At 49.8% G+C, this 22,633-nt stretch overlaps 1 protein-coding gene across 3 annotated transcripts in view; it reads right to left on the bottom strand.

The window, feature by feature from the left end:
* The window catches only part of AKAP1 (A-kinase anchoring protein 1), a 36,122-nt gene that overhangs the window by 5,590 nt on the left and 7,899 nt on the right, over positions 1 to 22,633 (bottom strand). Inside the window, exons 1-6 of one of the 3 annotated variants that reach the window (XM_058445364.1) lie at positions 19,031 to 19,214; positions 8,577 to 10,332; positions 5,600 to 5,733; positions 3,833 to 3,959; positions 3,137 to 3,297; positions 1,110 to 1,287 (exon numbers count right to left, since the gene is read on the bottom strand). In XM_058445364.1, coding sequence (XP_058301347.1) covers positions 1,110 to 1,287; positions 3,137 to 3,297; positions 3,833 to 3,959; positions 5,600 to 5,733; positions 8,577 to 10,308 — 2,332 coding nt within the window. In that variant the 5' untranslated portion in view covers positions 10,309 to 10,332; positions 19,031 to 19,214. Of the gene's footprint in view, positions 1 to 1,109; positions 1,288 to 3,136; positions 3,298 to 3,832; positions 3,960 to 5,599; positions 5,734 to 8,576; positions 10,333 to 19,030; positions 19,215 to 22,633 lie in introns of those variants that run through there. The other 2 variants (XM_032162822.2, XM_058445365.1) reach the window with 2 other exon arrangements.

Here is a 22,633-nt window from a genome sequence, read left to right as displayed (position 1 = left end):
TTAAAAGAAAGTCCTTGAAGAAATCAAGTGCAGCAGATCTCAGCATCCTCGTACCTAGGGTGTGCTCCAGCCCACAACTCAGATGGAGAGCTTGACCAGAAGGGGCCTCCTGGGCCTAAACCCCCTTCTTCTAGCCTTTGCCTCTGGAAGGTGCTGACAGCACCTGGGCAGCCACCCAGGATCAAGGGGTCACTAATCCACTGTGGGTCAGATGCAGATGAGACCAGGAGGTAAAGGTTCCCAGCAGCACCCCGACAGCTGCCCACGCTGGCCAGGATGAGGACCTGTGACATGAGGCTGACTGTGCTGGGTCCTGACCCTTAGAGAGAACCCCTGGCAGTTACCCCTCAGACTCCGGTTCAGTCTTTACTGCTGGGTTAAGGCAACTTTAGAGAAGCTGATGAAAACTAAGTCCTTATCCTTCCAAAAGGAAAAAATACACACAAAAGGCTACAGATCACTTCAGAAGGTTTTCTACTGCACTGAGTGACACCGCCATCCCCTGGTGAGGAATGGGTGATGTTCTGACATTTGATCCTCTCTGATAAGGACAACAAAGACAATAATGACAAAGGCTGGGCTCAGACCCCAGATCCTGCTCACTTGGGCAAGTCACTTGAGGCTCAGTTTTCTCATCTGTTAAATGGAGATGACCCAACACACTGCACAGGCTTGTTGGACTTGGGGAATTTTTTTTATGGTAACCATTATATGCATCAAGTGCTTTACATGTAACACATACAGTATTCAACACTAATTCCTGGGACAAGTGGGTGTCACCCCCTTTAACAGATAATAAATAGGTGGCAGACACTATGACACTGGCTTTGAGAGAAAAAAAAGAAAAAATTTAAAAAAAAAAATTAGTGGCAGAGCTGGGATCTGAATCCGTGTGTCAAAACTCTACTCCAACACCCATTACTCTGCCAGCCAGTGGAAACCCCAGCTCCGCCTCGCCAGGAAACCCACCCCAGCTCCATAACAATGGCAAGAATTGAAGGATGCTGCTTCCATGAAGGATCGCAGAACAGCCTCCTCCTGATCAGGATCCAGGGCAGAACAGGCAACCCCAGGGGTCCCCCTTCCCGACCCCTCAGGGCACTGCTTACTTTCCACCGGGGTGGGCAAGGTGGGGATTCCAGGCTGAGAGTAACACAGGTACATCTGCTGGTCGAGGCTGCGCAGTGCGTGGAAGGTAGGGTGTGTGTGCTGCTGCACGAACAGGTGCCCAGCATTGACCTGGTTGACCACAATGACCTCCACGGTGATGCCATCAGGCAGCATGAGCTGTAGAGGGGAAGGGGGAGCGGCCACTGAAACAATCCTTCTTATCTCATCTTTGAATAAGTCCCGAGACCCAAGGGCAAGTCTCTGGGCTGGCATATCTTTGAAAAGGGCAACTCAAGACAACATGGCACCCAGAAGGCAGAGGTTGAAGGACTGCTTTAACAACAGAAAGTGTTCGACAACCCTGTGGCTGTTGTCCTGCAATACCACGAGCAGCCATTAGGGGCAGTCTCACCTCAGCACCAGGCAGGGAGGGTCCCACAGGTACTGGGCAACCAAGAAGCAACTGCGGAGGTAATGCTGGGCCTTGCACAGGCCTGAGCAGGGTCCACCTACCAGCGGTGCCCTCCCTCCCACTTCTGTTGATGAATCTATAAGACCCAGGGAGGGCAACACAGGAATGAGGTGGCCGCTGAGAACAAGACTCCTGAAAATAAGCAGTAGGCAGGCCCCCAGGCCCTTTAGCCAACTCCTGTGGACTGGCAGACGACTCCAGGAGCCTATGGTCTGACAGCATCTACGCTGCCTTCCCAAGAGCAAACAGTGGCCTCAGGTCAGGTCCATGGTCAAGGTCTAGCAGAGTCTGCTTCCTATTTGCTCTCCCTCCTACTGCTTACCCTCCTGAGGTCAGGAGTTCAAGACCAGCCTGGCAAACATGGTGAAATCCCCTCTCTACTAAAAACATAAAAATTAACCGGGCATGGTGGAGCACATCTGTAATCCCAGCTACTCAGGAGGCTGGGGCAGGATAATCACTTGAACCTGGTGGGCAGAGGCTGCAGTGAGCCAAGATCATGCCACTGCACTCCAGACTGGGCAACAGAGTGAGACTCTGTCTCAAAAAAAAAAAAAAAAAAAAAAAAAAGAGAGAGAGAGTGAGTCTAGGAGCAAACCTCCTGGGAAAAAACTCCTGATTCAGGAGTAAAGCATAAAGTGGTATTCAGCCTACTCTCACATATCCACAGGAAAAATATATCCCAATCCTTTCCCTCCAGCCCATGGGCCTTTGCAAAGGGGAAGACACACAAAACTGAAATGCCTACCATCCTTAAAAAAAAAAAAAAAAAAAAAAAACACGAAGGAGGACAATTTCCTTGGAGCTACAGTCAGCCCATCTGTCCATCTGTGTAAAATGTAGTCAATAGTCTTTGGCCCACGGAATTCTGCAATTCTACTCCCAGTGAGATAAGACCCAACCAGGGCCAGTGGCACACTGCAGGATATGGGTGACGGCCCTGAGAGACCCTGCAGTCAGCAGCACACAGGGGCCCTGGAGATAGCAGCTCTTCCCTCTGCCAAACTCCTGGGGCAACCTCCAAAGAGTCACTGGGCTTCCGGGCCTGGTGGGGAGTATTCATTCTTCTTTGTAATTTAGGCACCTCCTGGGGAGGGGGAAGGGGAAGGAGATCCTTCACCAGGGCCACTGCTAAGGTCTGACTCAACCAGAAGAATGAACAAGCGCCATACAAACCCATGATTCTAGTCCCACCCAGGTCTCAGGTGTTGAATGGCAACCCTGGAAACACCCCATCTCCTGGTTGAACTACACCATCCTTTCTAAGCAAATGCCTAGAAAACTTAAAAGGTGCCCAGGGGGCAGAGCCAGGGAAAGTAGTCCTCCCACGTGTGGACCAAGAGGCCTCTGGTTTCCTGCCAGCGCTATCACCACCTAAGCCCTGTCCCCAGAACACAGTCCCAAAGCAGAACCAACCAGTAGAGGCCAGAGAGGAGAGGGCACAGGCACCCATGTGCACTTGGCCTTCTTAGCCTGAGGTCTGGGGAGTTTCTTGTTTGGGGTAGGTTTAGGGGAAAGAGGCAAGAAGTCCGGATCACCCAGTAGCACCCTCACCCAGGATGTCATCGGCAGAGAAGGCAGCGCCAGGGAAGGCAATGGGGGAGCGTAGATATTGGTGAGGTTCAGCTCTTTGAACTTCTTCCCAATCAAGTTCAGCGCTTTGTCTACATGATGTTGAGAGCCTAAATAGTGGATGGGGGCAGGACATACAATCACTGTAAGAGGAAAGTAACACACACACTCACAAAAACACAGCAACAGACCCCACTCCGCCGGACTTTGCATAGAGTTCAAGTGCGTCTTTGAGGTACCAGAACACTTAAGCTCTGCTTTAGGAAGACAGGCACCTAAGCCTTTCAAATGATACCTCTGCCATTATGAGCCATGCTTTCCAATGCAACAGGAAGAGGCAGGCAGCTGGGAAAACGCCAAAGGGGAATTGCACACAGGGCACTTCTGCTTTGAGAGAAGGCTTTATGGCGTGGTGGGCACGATGAACCCAGGACCCAGGCCCCGCCCAACCAAGCACCCACACTTCTCCTGGCCAAAGATCAGAGTAGGGAGGGACCTGAGTCTCCTGCAGGCACCTGAAATGGGGGAAAGGCTACAGGGAAGACACCTAATGCTTCCCTCCCTGGGATGAGAAGCAGGGTTTCCTATTCCAAAAAGATAGCAATTGAAACTCAGATGCTATTCACTTCTATTTAATATTTCAGGTAAGAGGCAATACAAGCAGCAGATGCTACTGACCTTCTATGTGGCAGATCTGGACGCTCTGGGTGTAAGGCAGGGTTGAAATGTAGATCTTGGCACCAGATGTTTGCTTCAGAAAACTCACATAGCGCCCCTGCTTGCCAATTAGCCGACCGACTAAGTGCTTCCAGAAAGACAAAAAGAAATGAGAGGGTTAACGGGAAACCAATTCCCTGGACACCCAAAGACCTACTTCTGTTTTACACAAGATCATGCTCAAATATATTAGCGGTTACTATGTCAGCATTTGTTTTCCAGGACTATTCTAAGCACTTACATTTACTTGTAGTACCTGTGAAACACAGATAACTTTATCACCATTCTGTAGATGGGGAAACAAGCCCAGAGAGGCTAAGGAACTACCTTAAGGTCACACAGCTGCTAACCAGGAAGTTGAACCAGGCAGTCTGGCTCCAGGACCAAGCAGTTCCCATTTCATCCCAACAATGTGGCCCAGACCCAGAAAGCTGCACAGGCAGCAGCATCTTCTCCTCTAAAACCCATGCTGAGAAGTTTCGCCAGCACACGGTTTCTCGATTTCTCGTGCCCCTCTCCCTCAAGTCTACTCAGATCCAAAGATAAAGGGGCTCGATTTGAAAATGAAGGTCTAAGAACCCTGGGCTCCCGCTAAGTGACAGCAGGCTGAAGCCTGCAGAGCAGGAGGCATGCAGAAGTGCCCAGTGCGCCAGAGTTCAAGGTAGATAGAAGCAGCCAAACTTAGCCCTTATGTAAGATGGGCTCTCACACAACCCCCAACGACCCCCTCCCGGAGGAGCTACTGGGGACATGGTCCATCCTCAGGCACAGCCTTTCTCTTCATGCCCTTTGTAACCGCTGAAGGAAAAGCAGGCAGGACGGATAATAGGGCCCCCCAGGGAGGAAACCACCAAGAGAGCTTGCAACCCAGGGTCAAAACAGCCACTCTGACCCAGAGTTCAGACCAAGCCAAGTCTCCACCTGAGCACAGAGCCCAGAGCCCTGGGAGAATGCGGTCTGACAAATTATTTCTGAGCCCCAGAGATAAACATCAAGATCAAGCTAATATGTTGTTAAGTTCTAATAGCAAGAAGCTCGAAACCACTTAAGCACTCAGGAATGGGGGACTGATGAAGTAAACCGACATCCACACAATGAATAATGCAGTTACAATTACATTTTCAAAGAATAACACACGAAAATTAAATTGTTAAATATTTAAAGTATTAATTAAAGCGACATAATCTCAGTTTTGTTTAAAAACCACAGGGTGCAAGATGAGAAGGAAATAAAAGTCTTTCACAGTCACTCTCAAGGGTAGGATTAGATCTGATTTTTATTTTCTGCATATATTTCTATACTTTTCAAGTTCTCTAAAATACGGATTTATGCTTTGCTCAATTATAAAATACACTTTACTTTGGAGCACTTGAGCAGAGCTCAGTGAAGGGATTCTGGCTGGCCCCCACGGCCTTGGTGTTTTTTTTTCCAAATAGATCTGAGCCCCAGAATATGCCAGAACCACCTCCAAGGGAGACACACAGGCCTGCGAGTTTGAGAAGTACAAGAATAAGATGCCCCTGGAGGCAGCTGGAGGAATTCCATATTGCAGGAAGCTCTCTGAGCCTTGGCAAAGTGTAGCGTGTCCTTTCCCTGCAGCCTTTGGCTGACCCAGGGCTCCTTCTGGTTTACTGTCCCTCTCCCGGCCCCCTCCCCGAGGTCTAATGGCCCTGGCCCCAGGGAGCTTTGCGCTTACCACAGAACCAGCCTGGGGGACTCCGCCCCTACCTTTGGCACCTCGATCTCCCAGATGATGAGGTCGACCTTCTTAGGGTTGGAGCCTGCCTGGGCATTTTGGAAGCTCTCAGTCTTCTTGAGACTGCAACAGCTATCCACGGAATCCATGCTGTTCCTGTCAGAACCTGCAGGGGAGGAAGCAGCAGGCGCGCACACACACAGACCCCAGCTCAGAGCAGCCAGTAACCAAGAACTTCCCAAACTCACATTCCCAGGAGGCCCTGCCCCACACCCGCTCCTCAAGCTTGGCAGATGACTGTCAACTTACAGTCTAGAAGGCTCAGAACAACCCCAATGAAAGGAGGACTGGGGGTGTCGATACACCTAATTTTAGCCTGTCACTTACAGTCCCACTTGCTTAATTGGCAGCCGCACCCAGCCACAGCTGCTGGAGCAGAGACACAAGTGGTGAACTCGGAAGAGACAGACTGCGCCCAGGGAAGGGGAGCCCACAGGGCGGGGGAGGAGACATGCTTGAGTTCCACATGGTCCTGAGAGCCAGACCGATGGAGCGCAAACACCCTGACACCCTTCCAACTATCCTACCCCCTCAGACCAAGGGTCGGTCTCCTGTCCCCAGGGCCCAGTCCCAGGGTCACAGGTACTGGCCTTCAGCCCAGCAGAGCTAGACAAAGTCCTCACTGGCCTACCTGAGGGCCCCATTCTTATACCTAGCGGGGACCCGCTCGTTCCTCTGCCATATGTGGACTAAAAAAGGGGAGTCTCCTTTCCCTTTGCTTAGGCCTGATTCGTGCAACTCTGAACACTCTTCTGGCTCAAATACTCCCTTGGTCAAAAGACTGAGCCAAAGCTCACGCCCAAGAAAACCCAATGGGAACAGGCTCTGCTCCCGACCTGGGCTGTTCCACTCTCGCTCAAGAGTGTGCCAAAGGGACCGTCACAAAAAAGCGGGTCCAGATCAGCTCAAGAGAAGTGGTCCTGGCTTAAATATGGATGACTCAATCACCAGAAATGGATCACTCCTGAGAGTCTACCAATTAGGTTACCTTCCACGTGGTTTCTCCAAACCCTGGGTATAATCCTTTGCCAAGTAACCCACACACTGGATGCAGAGAACTAAGGCCCAAGAGATCCTGCTCCCAGCTAAGGAAGAATCACCTTCAGAGTGACTTCCCCCCTTAACACTAGGCGCTTGGAACAGGATTCATGCAGGGAGAAGCACACCTTCTGGGGGAAGACTGCTTGGCTAGCCTGCTGGAAGCATAACAGGCTGACAGCGGTTGGGGAAGGGGGCGGGGAGCTCTGCTCACTCACAGCGTCCAGCCTCTGTCCCACAGAATGGGACTGGCTAACACCTGCCATCCCAGTGGCTCCCAGCAGTGGCTCAGAACCACACCAGGACTCTAGCAGGCTGCACTCAAAGGCCAGCTTCCAGCTCCCTCAGTGGGGTGGTCCCTGGTCCCCTCTCAGCTTCAACTTCCTCACACACAAAGCAGGGCTGACTTGAGGGTACATGCGAGGCACTAACCTGGCGCTTGGCACCCACCACATACTCATGGACAGTATTATCTCATTTCCACCCGCCATCCCTAAACCTCCCTGCCCATCACCACAGCTTAGGTTCAAGCCTAAACTCAGAAGACTTCAACAGGTCTGAGTAGCTACTACTATCCATCTAGAGTTGGCAGACAAGACTGTGCGGCTTGTTAATTCAGCTGAGGGGCAGTAAGCAAAGGGAAACTCCTTTATTCTTAAAAAATAAATAAAATAAAAATCACCCATTTTAAGATGCAGTATTTTAAGAAACATTTAAACATCCCGAGATTAGGATGCATCATATAGTATCTTGCCTTCTACAATCATGACTGGCAGCACTTTTTTCTGTCCAAGGTACATGAAAACAGTAGTGTCTTAACAGCATCTTGGAGGTGACTAAATGTAGCGTGTGGTACAAACTAGATGTTGCTGAAAGTGGTAAAATTCCCAATAAAGATTCTCAATCTTCCTGGAGCTGAAATGGGAGGGAATGGCTCCAGGACAAGCAAGTCAGAGAGCCACTGGGGATATTCGTGGCCTCTCTCTATGAGATAAATGAAAACACCCCAGGGTGGCTGCAGAAGCAGGGTCAGGAGCTGCTGACCTGTAAGTTAGCGGTCTGAACTGTCTACGCTGGGGTCAGCACTCGAAAAACCCAGGACACCTCGTTATCAAAGTGCCCCGCTTTCCCGGGGGTGGAGCTGCAACTGCACAGAAAGAAAATGGCTGAGGCTTTCTGCAAAGGTGACAGCGACAACTCAGGAAGCTCGAGCCTCCCACAAGTATTCAAAGCTGTGGCCGTTCTTTGGGCACTTACCCTGTAAGAGCTTCTGGAGAAGGAAAGCAGGTGAAGACACGGGAACAAGCACATGATTAAAAGGAAATAAAAACCATTCAGAACACTCACACCCATACCTGGCACTCAAGGGAAGTAAAGCTAAGGAGGCCTCTCCATTAAAACACACACACACACGCACACACAAAGAGGTTAGTGTTTAAAAAAGAAAAAAAAAATGGGCTGGGCATGGTGGCTCACACCTATAATCCCAGCACCTGGGAGGCCGAAGGCGGAAGGATCACTTGAGCCCAGGAGTGCGAGACCAGCCTGGGCAACACAGGAAGACTCCATCTGCACCAAAATAATAATTTTTTTGAACAAAGAAAAAGAGGCACACTAATGTTAATCAGCAAGCCCAACTTGGCGCTAGTTCCTTGGGAAGGGCTCACAGGGGAAGGTCACCGGCTGAGGAACCAAATTACAGCTCCCATGACTTGGGGTTTCAGGGCAATCTAACTCCTCAGTTACCCACCAGCTCTACGCTGTGTCCAGCTCTCTGCAGGTTGGGATAAACAGCTGAAGAGCACCATGACTTTGCTGCACAAGAAGCAGAAGGGAGAGGCAGCCTGGCAGCCTTTCTCCAAGGAATACTGGGAGCGCCCTATCCTCTAAATGAACCCGAGACCCTCCTACCTCCTGAATGATCTGCTTCTGCATCCATGGTCCATCCATCCTCAGCCCCCAAGTCTGACAACTCCCCCTTCAGCACCCCATTGCTGAAGGGCACAGTACTTTCTGGCAGTGGCGGGGTGATGGCCTTGTCCCTGGGGCTTGAGCTGGTCTCTGTGCAAGAGTCTTCAAGCCCTGAAGTGCTGACAGAATCTGAGCAGTGTCCTGGGGAAGCCACCAAAGGGACACTTTGGCTGCTGTCTGACATGCAGGTGACACAGGTGGCATCTTCCACCAGGATGCCTGCCCGGTCCGGCGACTCTTCACTGGGGGTGGTCGGTGCCAGGCAGGGGGCCAGGGAGATGTGGTGTGCAGAGATCTTTGGCTTACTGTCCTTGGTGGGGCTGGACAGAGGGCTGTTCAGGCAGCTCACGTAGGTCTTTGGTGGTGGTGAGCCCTCTGCTGGTAGGCCTGGCAAGGGGAGGGCAGCATCCGGTGGGGCAGCAGCTGCCTCTGCTGTGGCAGGCTCCGCAGTGTCTGGGCCCAGGATAGTTTTCTGGTGAACTGGGACACAGCTCTCTTCCTTCTGCCCTTGGAGCTGACTGGCCTGATACACACGACCTGCAACCTTGCCCCCCGTGGTGGCCAGCACCTGTTCGGTTGCTTCTGAGATCACTTGGGAGATTATCTGGAAGGCAGCCTGCTCAATCTCCTCATTTCTATCCAAGCTCTCCTCATTTCTATCCAAGCTCTCCTCATTTCTATCCAAGCTCTCCTCATTTCTATCCAAGCTCTCCTCATTTCTACCCAAGCTCTCCTCATTTCTATCCAAGCTCTCCTCATTGCCCAGTTCTCCCTCGACACCTCTGTCCTGGGCTTTGGCGTCTGTGACTGGGGGTGCTGGCGCTGCATCGTCCTTTGCCAGCTCTGTGTGAGCCGACTCAGTGAACCCACCTGGCAACTTCTCTGCTACATACTCTTCCTCCTGCACCGGCCCCACGACCTGGGATGAGCTGCTCTTCCCCTTATCTTCTTCCCCGTCTAAGGAGGCCAGGCTGGGGGCCTTGCTGTTCTCCAATTCCAAGACATGCTCCTGAGACGATAGAGCTTCTTCAAGCACCTTTTCCCTCAACACAGCATCACCGGTCCCTTCGGCCCCACCTGTCTCTCTTGCCCTCTCCCCAGAGCTACACTTCTCTGCGGGGACTGCAGGGTAGCCTGGCTGGACCCTCCTTGGCACCCTGCTGAACGGGGAGTCTTGCTTACACACCTCAGCTGATTTGTGGGGGAAGAGTACACCCTTTGGAGATGAAAGGGGGCACTCTAGAGGAATCGATTTGGCTTCGCCACCTGTCAGAGCTAGCTCCAGCTTTGTACTGTCGTCTCTGCGTGTTCCTGGTCGCGATCTCCTGTCTGTGGTGTTAGGAAGAACGCCCGAGGACTCTGATCTTCGGCAAGGTGGGTGTGTCCGGAGCAATGCTGGGGGCTCTGCAGGCAGCTTGCTCACGGTGGACAGTTCCTTTTCCGGCAGCTCTGCGACACTGGGGAGTGTGGACACTACTTCGGTACAGACGTCTTCCACGGGGAGAGGTTCCTTGATGGCAGGGTCAGCCCTCAGCTGCACAGCACCAGCCTCCACCTGCCCATCATGGCTGCTGACATGGCCTTTTTTACGAGAGAAAAACCACCACCAGCCGAGGAGTGCCAGCATCCCAGGCAATGCCAAGGGGAAGAGCGAACGGAACTGGATTGCCATCCTGGAGGCTTGAAGTAATTACACCTGGGGAGAGCAGGAGAGCGGGGAGGAAGGATGTTACAGAGCCAGGTAGGAGGATACTGGCAACCGCACATGCAAGACCGTCAACAGGGTAGGGCCGGAGCCATCTCCTCTGCCTTCCCTGCCCTCCAAGAGGAGCACATCTCTCAGCTCGTACCAGTCTACCCTCTGTGTGATCCACTGGGGGTCAGTGGCCAGGAAGAGGCATCTTCCCTTCCATGCTCCCCAACTCACGCACCTTCTTGAAACAAACCGGGCATTCTATTCTTTAACCCAAATCCCTCTCTTCATCACTTCATGATGCCAATTTCTCCCTATGTTTCCCAAAGGGGCTAGCTCTGCTCAGTGTGGCTCCGTTCTCTAAACTCACAGAACATTTTTATCTATCGGGTGGCATCGGAGCATTTCAAACCCCCATGGAATCCACATGTACATGGGTCCCTCATATCTACCCATGAGTCAGTGAAATGGAACTTTGTTACTCAGCAATTAGAGACGGTGAGAATGAACGAGGAATAAAATTCCAAATGGCTAAGGAGATGCTCCAGGGTGAGGGAACAACACAGCAAACTGCAGCATGAAGGTCCAGGTCAGACTTGGAAGATTCAAGTACAGGCGGTCCCTGATCTTCCAAGGCTCAACTGAGAATTTTTCAACTTTACAATGCTGTGAAAACAATACCCATTCAGTGGCAACTATACTTCCAATTTTGGATTCTGATCTTTTCCTGGACTAGAGATAGGTGATGCGCTACTCTCTCGCGATGCTAGCTCCCAGTTATCCACTCTATCACAAGGGTGAACAATGAGCACTCCAGAGTGGACCATGTTGCTAGGTGATTTTGCCCAATTGTAGACTACTGTGAGTGTGCTCAGCTCGTGTAAAGTAGGCTAGGCTAAACTATGGTGTTCAGTAGGTTAGGTGCATTAGATGTATTTATTTTCGATTTACGCTATTTTCAGCTTATAATGGGTCTACCAGGATGTAACTCCATTGTAAGCTGAGGAGCATCTGTACCATCGTCAGTGAGGGTGTCCTAGGGCCCCACTGCGTAGTCTGGACTTTATCCTGCAGACAATAGAGAACCAGCATAGCTCTGCAAGGCACACACATCAAATTGTTTCTAGAAGGCAATTCTGGGAACAGGATGAAAAGTGCATCGAGGCTGGGTGCAGTGGCTCACACCTGAAGCCTGAAATTCCAGCACTTTGGGAGGCAGAGCTGGGCAGATCACCTAAGGCCAGAAGTTCGAGACTAGCCTGGGCAACACAGTGAAACCCTGTCTCTACTAAAAATGCAAAAATTAGCTGGGCATAGTGGCAGGCGCCTGTAATCCCAGCTACTCAGGAGGCTGAGGCAGGAGAGTTGCTTGAACCCGGGGGGCGGAGGTTGCAGTGAGCCGAGATCAAGACTCCATCTCAAAAAAGAAAAGTGAAGTACATCGAGCAGAAGGAACCTAGAAACCTAAGTCAGTTAAGTCTAAGCAAGGAGGAATGGTAAGAGCCTGGAAGAAGGTAACAGACATGTAAAGGGGATAGAAAACTCAATTTTTCCTCATCTGTAAGACGGGGACACATCTCTTAATGGATGGTTGGTATAAGGATTAGCTGAGATATAGAAAGTTCTTTGCAAAGCAGAGTTAACACTCATTAAAGGTATATGACGGGCTTATTCTAGGACACTTACATTCAATGCTTCCTATGCCAGCAAACTTTAAATCTCTCTGCCAAAGTAATGTCTTTTTAAAACCAAAAGTCCTTGAACTGACAAGCTGAATTACACCTTATTTGGGTTTGTTTTCTTTTAGAGATAACAAATGTACATGTTTTAACAACTCATATTGGTTTGACTTATATTGTTTTCTGGCAGAACCAGAACATCAGTACTTTTAAAAGTTCCCTGAGAGGTTCTACTTTCCAGCCAAGGCTGGGAACCACTACTCTAGGACTCTGCTTCTGGAAGTGCGATCCATGTACCAGAAGTCCTGAATATTGCCTAGGACCTTGCTAGAAATGCAGTATCCCAGTCTCACCTCAGACCTGCATTTTAACAAGACCCCTAGGGGATTGAGAAGGACCTTACAGTTTGTGAAAGAATGCTAAGAGGTGTGTTCTGCCCCTAAAGTGATGAAGTGGGGGGCAGTGGTAGTGACCTTCTGGTCACCTCCATTTGAAAGTCCCTATATCTTTAAAGATAAACTTTCTTGCTGATATTTGAAGCAGCAGCAATGATAGCATTTGAAGCACAATGCAGGGCTAGGCAGTGGCCAGGGCTAAGGCTTTACATCAATTCCTCAGGGAGGAAATTTAGTGCTACCGTTTTGCTTCACATTCAAACACAGAACCTTGCTAGATTGTTTTCCTTTTATCTCGCTGTTGTCCAGGCTGGAGCGCAGTGGTGTGATCTCGGCTCATTACAACCTCTGCCTCCAGGTTCATGCAATTCTCCTGCCTTAGCCTCCAGAGTAGCTGGGTCTACAGGCGCCTACCACCACACCTGGCTAATATTTGTATTTTTGGTAGAGACGGGGTTTCACCATGTTGGCTAGGCTGGAACTCCAGACCTCAGGTGATCCGCCAGCCGGCCTCCCAAAATGCTGGGATGACAGGCCACGGCACCCAGCCAAATGTATTACTATCTTAAAGGTTAAAATAGCTCAAGGAGGCTGGGTGCGGTGGCTCAGGCCTATAATCCTAGCACTTTCAGAGGCTGAGGCAGGTGGATCACGAGGTCAGGAGATCAAGATTTTTCTACTAAAAATACAAAAAAAAAAAGAGAGAGCCGGCGTTGTGGCAGGAGCCTGTAGTCCCAGCTACTCGGGAGGCTGAGCAGGAGAATCACTTGAACCCGGGAGGCAGAGGTTGCAGTGAGCTGAGATAGCGCCACTGCAGTCCAGTCTGGGTGACAGAGTGAGACTCAAAAAAAAAAAAAGCTCACAGCATACAGCCAAGGGATGGGTACCTAAATTCTCTTCCACGTTAAATCTGGAACCCATTATTCTAGAACTGTGGGGAAGAGGCACTATATGAGCCAAGAAAAGGGGAAGTCTGTACTACCTTTCCGGAAAGCCTTATGATAGCTCTTAAAAGCTCATAACCACATCCTACAACTCTGAAATCCCACACTTGGCATCTTCAAATTAAGAAAAAAACAAAAAACAAAACCACAACAAAGAAAAATCCACAAAACCAAGCACCTGTGATCCCAGCTACTTGAAGAGGCAGAGACAGGAGGCTCGCTGAAGTCCAGGAGTTGCCACCAGCCTGGGCAACATAGTGAGACTAGTCCCTTAAAAATTTTTTTTTTCAAAATGTTTTTAACCCACATACCTCTGCATAGGCAGAGGTCTATAGAAGAATGCCCGCTGAGGCATCATTTGAAACAAAATTGGGATTAACAAACATTTCAGGGGAATCACTGCTAGGTAGATTATGGAATCCATGGACATACTGATGTTACAGAAAGAAGTTGATCTCATGTGCCGACATGGAAAAAATCACCTGGATACGTAAAACAAGAAGGTACAGACCGCCATGTGTATGGAATGTCTATGTTCACATAATCCCATGGAAAAACTGGGAAGGACACACAACAAGCCATTCAGTTGTAGGAGAGGGGAAGTTTCTGCACACTGATCTTGTATCCTGCAAACTTGCTGAACTCACTAATTCTAACCATTTAGTAGATTTCCTTGGGATTTCTCACCTACAGATAAAGAGTCCTACTTCCTCCTTTTGGGAGGAGAGATTTTTAATTTCTTTCACAACTGTTCTCCAACTTGGTTTCACATTAGCATCATCTGATAAGCTTTTAAAAGCCCAAGGCCAAGGCAGCACCAGCCCTATTAAATCAGAATCTTAGAGTGAGACCCCAGTGGCAGGGTTTTTTTTTTAAACCAAGGTGATTACAATGTGCAGTCAAGTTTGAGAATCACTGTTCTGAGGCCAGGTGTGGTGGCTCACACCCAAAATCCCAGCACTTTGGGAGGCTGGGGTTGGGGGTGGTGGTGGAGCGGCAAATCGCTTGAGGCCAGGAGTTTGAGACCAGCCTGGGCAACATGTGAAACCCTGTCTCTAAAAAAAGAAAAAAAAAAAAAAAAAATTAGCCAGGTGGTATAGTTGCAGCTGCTCCAGAGGCTGAGGCAGGAGGATCACTTGAGCCAGGGAGGCGGAGGTTGCAGTGAGCTGAGATCATGCCACTGCACTTGCAACAGAGTGAGACCCCATCCTGGGGGGAAAAAAGAAAATCACTGTCCTCTAACAACCTGCCCACACCCAAAAAAGTGGTAATGATGGGAGATTTGCCTTGTATTTGCTTTGTGTTCAATTGTCTTTCAAATAAAAGAGTAAAGACAGGGAAGTCTCCCTAAACCTATTCTGGTTTGGGGGCTGCCCAATAAAAATAATTTTATTTTATTTTATTTATTGAGATGGGAGTTTTGCTCTCGTTGGCCAGGCTGGAGTGCAATGGCATGATCTCAGCTCACTGCAACCTCCGCCTCCTGGGTTCAAGTGATTCTTATGCCTCAGCCTCCTGAGTACCTGACATTACAGGCATGCGCCACCATGTCCAGCTAATTTTGTATTTTTAGTAGAGACAGGGTTTCTCCATGTTGGTCTGGCTGGAAAAAATAATTTAAAAAAAAAAGAGAGTAAGGACAGTTTGAGACGGGAAAGTGGCTATGAGGAAAGGCTGCAACGGATAGGGGAGTGTGCCCATGGCCTGCTGTCAGGAGATCAAATCCTACCCAACAGGGCACATGACAGCAGGAAGAGGAGCGGAGTCTAAACCCAGGTTTTCATCTGGTCAGTTTGTTTGTTTGTTTGTTTACTTATTTATTTATTTAAGACAGTCTTGCTCTGTGGCCCAAGCTGGAGTGCAGTGGGGCATGATCTCGGCTTACAGCAACCTCTACCTCCTAGGTTCAAGTGATTCTCCCACCTCAGCCTCCCAAGTAGCTGGGATTACAGGCACACGCCACCATGCCTGGCTAATGTTTGTGTGTGTGGGGGTGTGTGTGTGTGTGTGTTTTTTTTTTTAGCAAAGATGGAGTTTCACACCATGTTGGCCAGGCTGGTCTCGAACTCCTGACCTCAAGTGATCCACCCACCTTGGCCTCAAAAACTGCTGGGATTATAGGTGTGAGCCACCACACCTGGCCAGGTCAGTATATTTAGATTGTGATTCCTTATTAACTAGGCAATCCCATTTCACCCAGATTTATAGCTGTGACTCCCACAGCAATTATCTGATCTCAGGAAAAAGATTAAATGGGATGGGGTAGAGAGGAAGAAAAAAATTCTAACAGCTACCCCACCGGGGGCCAGTTCTCCTTATTTTACATATCAAGGGCCCAAGGCCACAGACTCTAATTGGCTGTCTGCTCAAAACACAAACCACCTCTCAAGATGGCTGGGAGAAGCCCCACCCCTTTAGAACTAAAAGTTGATCCCAAGGGGTCCTGCCTGTCTCCAGCAGTTAGTTGCTGGTCCCACACCACACCACCACACCCAGCCTCCCAAGATCCCATAAGGGGGCTATACTAGAGTGAGGTAGAGACCCAACACTCAAAGCACGCACCTCTGCCCTGGCTTTGGTCCTGTACCCTGGGCCACCCATACCCAGTTCCCAGCGCCTTCTGTCACTAGGCTCCCTGCACTTCACCTGCCCTGTTCTCAGTCCTCAGACAGAATGCACAGAATCACCACTGCAGGCCACAACACCCATCTCTGCCTGCTGCTCTGTAGCTTACCGGGACACCACCATTAGCCCTCCCAGCCCAGCTTGTTCCCCAGAGACTGAGGCTCTAAGCCCTCAGACTACCACCTCTAGAGTCACCCCTATAGTCACTGGAGCTACTGAAGAATTGATGCCTGGGAAGCATGGTTTCTACAACATTTCCAAGCCAGGGAAGGCTTCCTAGAAGGCACTGAATACTGCTACCCACTTCACCCAACCCACAGAATCCAGGATGTCCCACCTAAATTCCCAGTGCCCATCACTCCCCAGCCTTCAGCCCGCACTCTGGACTAAAGCCAGAGACCCAAGACTGAGCAATCAGGAACTAGGTGTCACTGCTTCTATGCAGTGAGTGGCTCAAGATAAAGCCCTTCTCACACCATTGCTTCCAGGAACAGGAACTACCTGGCTTGAAGCGCTCCACCAGCACTTGAGAACAGAGATTACCAGATCCCCAAAGAGCAGAGTGGAAAATGTGTTTTTTTCCTTGCTACCAGGGAACTGTGCTTAGAGATGTGAACCATCCTCCAACAAGAACAGAGCCAAGAGACCCTGGGATCAGCAGGCCCTGGCTGGGTCTCACTAAGGGCACCCATTGCCAGAAGACACCTCACAGATGCCCCTCCACCAGCCCCCACTTCCCACTAGTCAAGAAGTCAGCTAGGCTAGGTGTGGTGGCTCACGCCTGTAATCCCAGCACTTTGGGAGGCCAAGGTGGGCAAATCACGAGATCAGGAGATCAAGACCATCCTGGCTAATACAGTGAAACCCCGTCTCTACTAAAAATACAAAAAAAAATTAGTCGGGCGTGGTGGCGGGCACCTGTAGTCCCAGCTACTCGGGAGACTGAGGCAGGAGAATGGCATGAACCTGGGAGGCGGAGCTTGCAGTGAGCTGAGATCGCACCACTGCAGTCCAGCCTGGGCAACAGAGCGAAACTCCGTCTCAAAAAAAAAAAAATCAGCTAGCCCCTCAGTCCCTCACCCCTGAGCCACTCTCACCTCAGTCAAATAGACTTCTTGGGCATTGGTAAGATGCCATTTTGCCCAAATTTACGTGGTCCGATAGGCCTACAAGAGGTGGTATAAAATGCATCAGCCTTTCCTGAATGCCCAGATAGTGCCACCTTCTCATACAGACACACACCCCTCCAGCCGTACAAGGCTCTTCTGACATCTTCCTTCCCGCACTGGGCCAGACTCTTCGGAGTTGCTCTCTTTGCCCTGAGGTGTTTGTTTTTGTAAACCTGAACTTCTCAACCTTTAAGTGGTATCACAGTAGTCCCCAAAGCCTTCCTACTCACAAGCTAATCAAAGGCTGGCTCCTCCCCCAGGCCCAGGACTAAGGGCAGACCCGTCTGCAGTCAGAGAAAAGCCTCCCAGAAGGATGCTGCAGAGCCCTGCCCTAGGGTTGGTGGGGAGGACACTCTGTCATTTTGAATCTGTTGGAATTAAATAGCTGCCTGCTTATTTTTAGCAGGTCCATTTGCCTGGGAATAGATGCATACTGGCTAGTTGCCAAGTGGCCACACAGAGCTGAAGTTAGGCACATGCTACAGCCACAGGCCTCAGCATTCATCTGCTCACTCCAGGTTCCAAAGGATCTCTTCTTTCTCCAGGGAGGTACCTGCAGCTTCTCAGAACAGCCCTCAGAAAAGTAATGGCCTCACTCTCAACTCAGCTGACAAACCTGGTAACTGCAGGCTACAGCCTTCTGCTAAACAAGAAAACAAATCCCTGGCAACGGTACAAAGAGTGTTGGTCCCAGTGACTAAGCCAATTTGGCTGCAGTTACTGCAAAAAGAGCCGCATGTAACTGATGGGAAAGTCCACCATAAAAACAACAGCTTAGGAGCCAAGTGCCCAACAAGCCCAGTTTGGGCTTGGGCCTGGTCAGTGAAGCCACATCCACTTTGCGTTCTGAATGAACATTTACATTGGAATCTGAACATTTCTTCCATTATTCCAGTGTTCACACTGACAAAGGCTGTCCCCGGGTGTTCTACCGATAGGAAGGAGCCTGCCCAAGACACTCCACCTCCAGAATGCCCAGCTCATTAAGTTCCTGCTGAGGGACTCTTCCCCTTGAAGGGGGTCTTCCAAGGGCAGGGAATCAGAACCTAAAGCCCAGCACTTCAGCCACTGCATTCAGAGAATGACAGCAGACTGCGGCCAGGCAGAGGCATACTCCCTTCCATGGGAGTTTGGTGGAGGAAAATCACAAACTTGGAGTTCTCCACAAGATTCCAAAAGCACCTCTTGGCTTGTATCAGATGCATTTACCTATTTCCTCATCAGGTCACAGTTACTCACTTTGCTTATTCATTCAAATATGTTTAAGTTGCTACAAGCAGCAGATTCTGATCACCAGAAGCACACGATTCTGATGGAAGAATCAATCTCTCTCACTCACTCACACACACACCCCTGTGCCACAAGCAGCTGAGAAGTGGCCAAAGGGAGCCCAGGAAGACTTTCTCAAAGAGGGCCAGGATTTCCTTAGGCTGCAACGGGTGGGTAGGGAGAGGGACAGGACACAAATTGAGTTTCTAATATCTTTGGGCATGGGAGGGAACAGTGAGTCCCAGAGTAAAACAGGAAGAAATCCTAGGAGCTGAAGTGCTGGTCAGGAGAGACAAAGAGTTTGACCTTCGCCACAGGAGCCATAGTCGCGGCAGTTGCAACATGGTAAAGTAGAGTACGTCACAAGAGGTAAAGGTCTGGGTGACCCTCAAGAGTGACTGCTATCCAATACTGGCAGCCACTTAGTCATGGGAGGTTACTGAGCACTTGAAATGTGACCAGTGTGACTAGGGCACTGAATTCTACTTTAGGTTAATTTAGCTTGAACTCTCTACCTGCAGCTGACAGCTACCTACTGGACGATGCAGCTCTAAAGGGTGTTCCCAGAAGGCCCCAACCAACAGGAGGGCTGGATACATGCTGCAGCCGCCAACACCTACCTTGCTGGGTAGTGCTCAGTTCTGCCACCAAGGGTGGGGGCGATGGTAGGCCTGGGCTGTGCGCCCTCAGCAGCATGGCTGGGCCAGGAATCAGAGTGCTGGAGCCATGGCTCAGGTGTTGGTCCCGGCCCAGCCTCAGTGCTCACAGGACTGTTACCTTCATCCTTAGGGGCCTGTGTAAGTCACAGTAAGCTATGACTTCATGTGGGTACCCTAGAGACCCCAAATTAGCTCACAGTGGGGCTGTGAGGTCCTGTCCAGGACTGTCTCCCACCCTCCATTGTGATGGCCCACAGAGAAGCCAGGGGGGCCGCACCACCAGACCAGCACACTTTGGGGTGCTTCTGCCCTTCCATGTAGAGCAGCTGTCAGGAATTCGGGACACTTTTCCAGCCCAATTCACAGGAGGAAGGCCAGAAGGCCAGAGGCTTAACCCAGCAGTGTCTGAGCACCTGCTTGGCAAAGCCTTCTATGGCCAAAATGGAAACCCTGAATCCACTACCAGGATCTCTAGGTAAGACAAGCCAAAAGCCAGAAACACCATCTACCATCTCTGGACATGGCCTCAAATTAAGAGCTCCTCCAGTCCAACTAAAAGTTAAACTAACTCCTGCTCTAGCAAACTTAGTACCCAAGGGTGAACTGCCCGGTCTCCTTCCTGCTCTGCTGGCCACCATCCACGGCAGATATAAGTCACATGCCTCTTTTCGTGAAGGAAAAATCATCAGCACCTCCGACAAAGGTCTTCCTAATCACTTCATTTGGGGGGTAGGGGTGTGGATTTTAAAACTTTGAAAACTATGTCACTCTCACCTTGCCCCTCACCTCTGGCCTTGACAACCATCTTGCTTTACAAGTGAATTCTGACAGGTTTCTAAAGATGGTCACAACACAGGTGCCAGGAATGCCTTCCTGGGTACGTGGAGTTCCCGCCCATGACCACAGAAGACGTTACACAAAACTGCCCAAAAGGTACGCAATGGCCACCTGACAACGACTTTACTTAAAAGCCAGTAAAGACATCAGAAAAGATGTTGGTGTGCAGCAAAAAACCCTTCACAGCTCCTCACATGGGCAAAACCAAAGAGGTAAGACCCTCATCTTCCTAATGGCAGACAGTGAACTACGACCACCCCAGAAATCACATAAAAGCATAGAAGGTAATTTCTATGCAACAAATAATTACTGGCACTCACAGGGAAAAGCATGGTGGGACACAAATTAATCAGGCAAGGCATTGCCCTCGAGGCACTTTCAGTCTGGGCGGGGAGTAGTGGAGACGAGGGCAGAAGAAAAAAAAAAAAAAAAAAGCCCAAACAGGCCACTACGGTAGCTCACGCCTGCAATCCCCAACACTTTGGGAGGATTGCTTGAGGCCAGGAGCTCAAAACCAGCCTGGGCAATATAGTGAGACCTTGTATCTACAAAAAAAAAATTTTTTTAATTACCCAGGCATAGTGGCGCACACCTGTAGTCCCAACTACTCGAGAGGCTGAGGTGGGAGAATTGCTTGAATCCAGGAGGCAGAGGTTGCAGTGAGCCGAGATCGCACCACTGCACTCCAGCCTGGGCGACAGAGTGATACCTTGTCTCAAAAAACAAGCAATGACCTTTTCTCCAGTGGGCTTGTTACTGCCACTCTCTGCTACTGACCAACTGAAAGTTTTGTCCCTTCCCAGGGACAGGGAAGTGCCCTGTTAGGGGTGAAGAAGGAACAGAAAATGGGGTGCCAGTGTCCTCAGACTAGAATGTTCTAGTATCTTGGGGTAGGAATGAGAGGATATAAGCCTGAATGCCAGCATTATGGGAGCCAAGGAGAGTTGGGGTGCCCCATTCAATATATAGACTTTCATTCAAGACCCATCTTCAGCCAGGCACGATGGCTCACATCTGTAATCCCAACACTTTGGAAGTTGGAAGATTACTTGAGCCCAGGAGTTCGAGACTAGCCTGGGCAACATGGTGAGACCTCATTTCTACAAAAAAAAATTTAAAAGAATGAGTCGGGCATAGTAGTACATGCCTCTTGTCCCAGCTACTCAGCAGGCTGAGGTGGGAGGATCACCTGAGCCCAGGAAATCAAGGCTGCAGTGAGCTATGATGGGATCACTGCACTCCAGCCTGGGGGACAGTGAGAGCTGTCTTTTTAAAAAAAAAAGGGGGGGGAGGGGACCCATTTTCACCACTACCTGGCACCCAAATCCAGATCCCCACATTTATAACTTCTCTAAAAAGTGAAGTCAGACCTTCTGCTGGCCTGGCCTGGCCTGGCGGAAGGGCTCCGCGGGCCTAGTTGTCTGCTGACTTCGGCCACCCAACTGAAGGCCCGATCCATGCCTTCAAAGGTGCCTGTCCCTGCATGGATCGGCTGGCTTCTTGTGGGCCACAAACCACGCACACCTTCTCAGCAAGCTACTGAACGATGGGCTCCCCCAAGACAAGGAAATCAACCAAGAAGGGAGGGGCACTGGATCCAGAAATGAGACAAGAGAAGGGGAGAGGGAATTCCAAGGCTGAAGGGGAAGCAGAGCCAGGGAAAAGGGATGTGCCCAGGAGCAACGTGGAACTGTTGCGAGCACCTGGTATGTGGAGCCACAGTGAGAGCCACTTTCCCCCAATGACAGGCGTTCCACAGCAACGGTGGAGGCTGGGAGGTGGTCAGGGAACTGGTGAGAGAGACAGAAAATTAAGCAAAAGAAACTAAGGAAATTAACTAGGAGGGGAGAAGAAGAAAATGAAGGAAAAGAAGAAATATGGGAAACTAAAAACCTTGCAGCCATAAACAAGGTTCATATTATAATAATGTATATTCTGAATAGCAACTTGACCAAAACTTGGGCTATCTCTACACTGGGATGATGAGGGAAGAAAAAAGCACAGGAACGAGCTAAATCCTATCTCCCACAGCAGAAAAACAAATCAGATAATAATCCTTAAAAAGAAAGAAAATAATACTACTGACAATGATGGGGACAGCTGGAAGAACTGAAAGCAATGGGGGTGGGGGGCAGTGGGCAAAGGACTGTCCTTTCAAGCCTTGTACACAGTCAAAAGCCAAATCTTTCTACAAGTAATGTTTTGATAGAAAACACATTATTAAGCTACATACAAGTAGCAATGCGTGCTCTATTACCACACAGCTTTATGTTTCTTATTAACCATCCTAAATTTGCATTAATGTCAACTCATCTGTGTACAAACTTGTAAGACCTTATTTTCCTATAATAATAGATGCCAATTTTGCTTCAGAGACCCCCAACTGCCCAGCTGACATAATAGTAATATCAAAAAGAGAGCATGCTTACTGACAGGTTAGACCCCTCTGGAAGCAAGGCACTGAGGGCTAGCCAGCATCAGGTGGCTGGACCTCTCAGGGCCAGTCATTTAACAAAGAGTTTAACACGCACTGTGAGCCGAGTTCGCTGGGCACATAAGGGAAAGAGATCCCTCAGGAAGCAAAGGTGGAAGGAAGGGTAGAGAGTCAAATTATAGGTAAGATACTGCAAAGATTCAGCGACTTAAATATAAAGACCTGCAGCCTCTCTCAACTGATTGAGAGAACTGAACCCTAAGGCTGCCCTTGCATGGGATGAATTACCTATA

Source organism: Hylobates moloch, unplaced genomic scaffold, assembly GCF_009828535.3.
Source record: "Hylobates moloch isolate HMO894 unplaced genomic scaffold, HMol_V3 SCAFFOLD_10, whole genome shotgun sequence".
Taxonomy (NCBI): Eukaryota; Metazoa; Chordata; class Mammalia; order Primates; family Hylobatidae; genus Hylobates; species Hylobates moloch.
The sequence above is the reverse complement of the archived record's forward strand: the minus strand, read 5'-3'. Positions and strand labels throughout refer to the sequence as shown.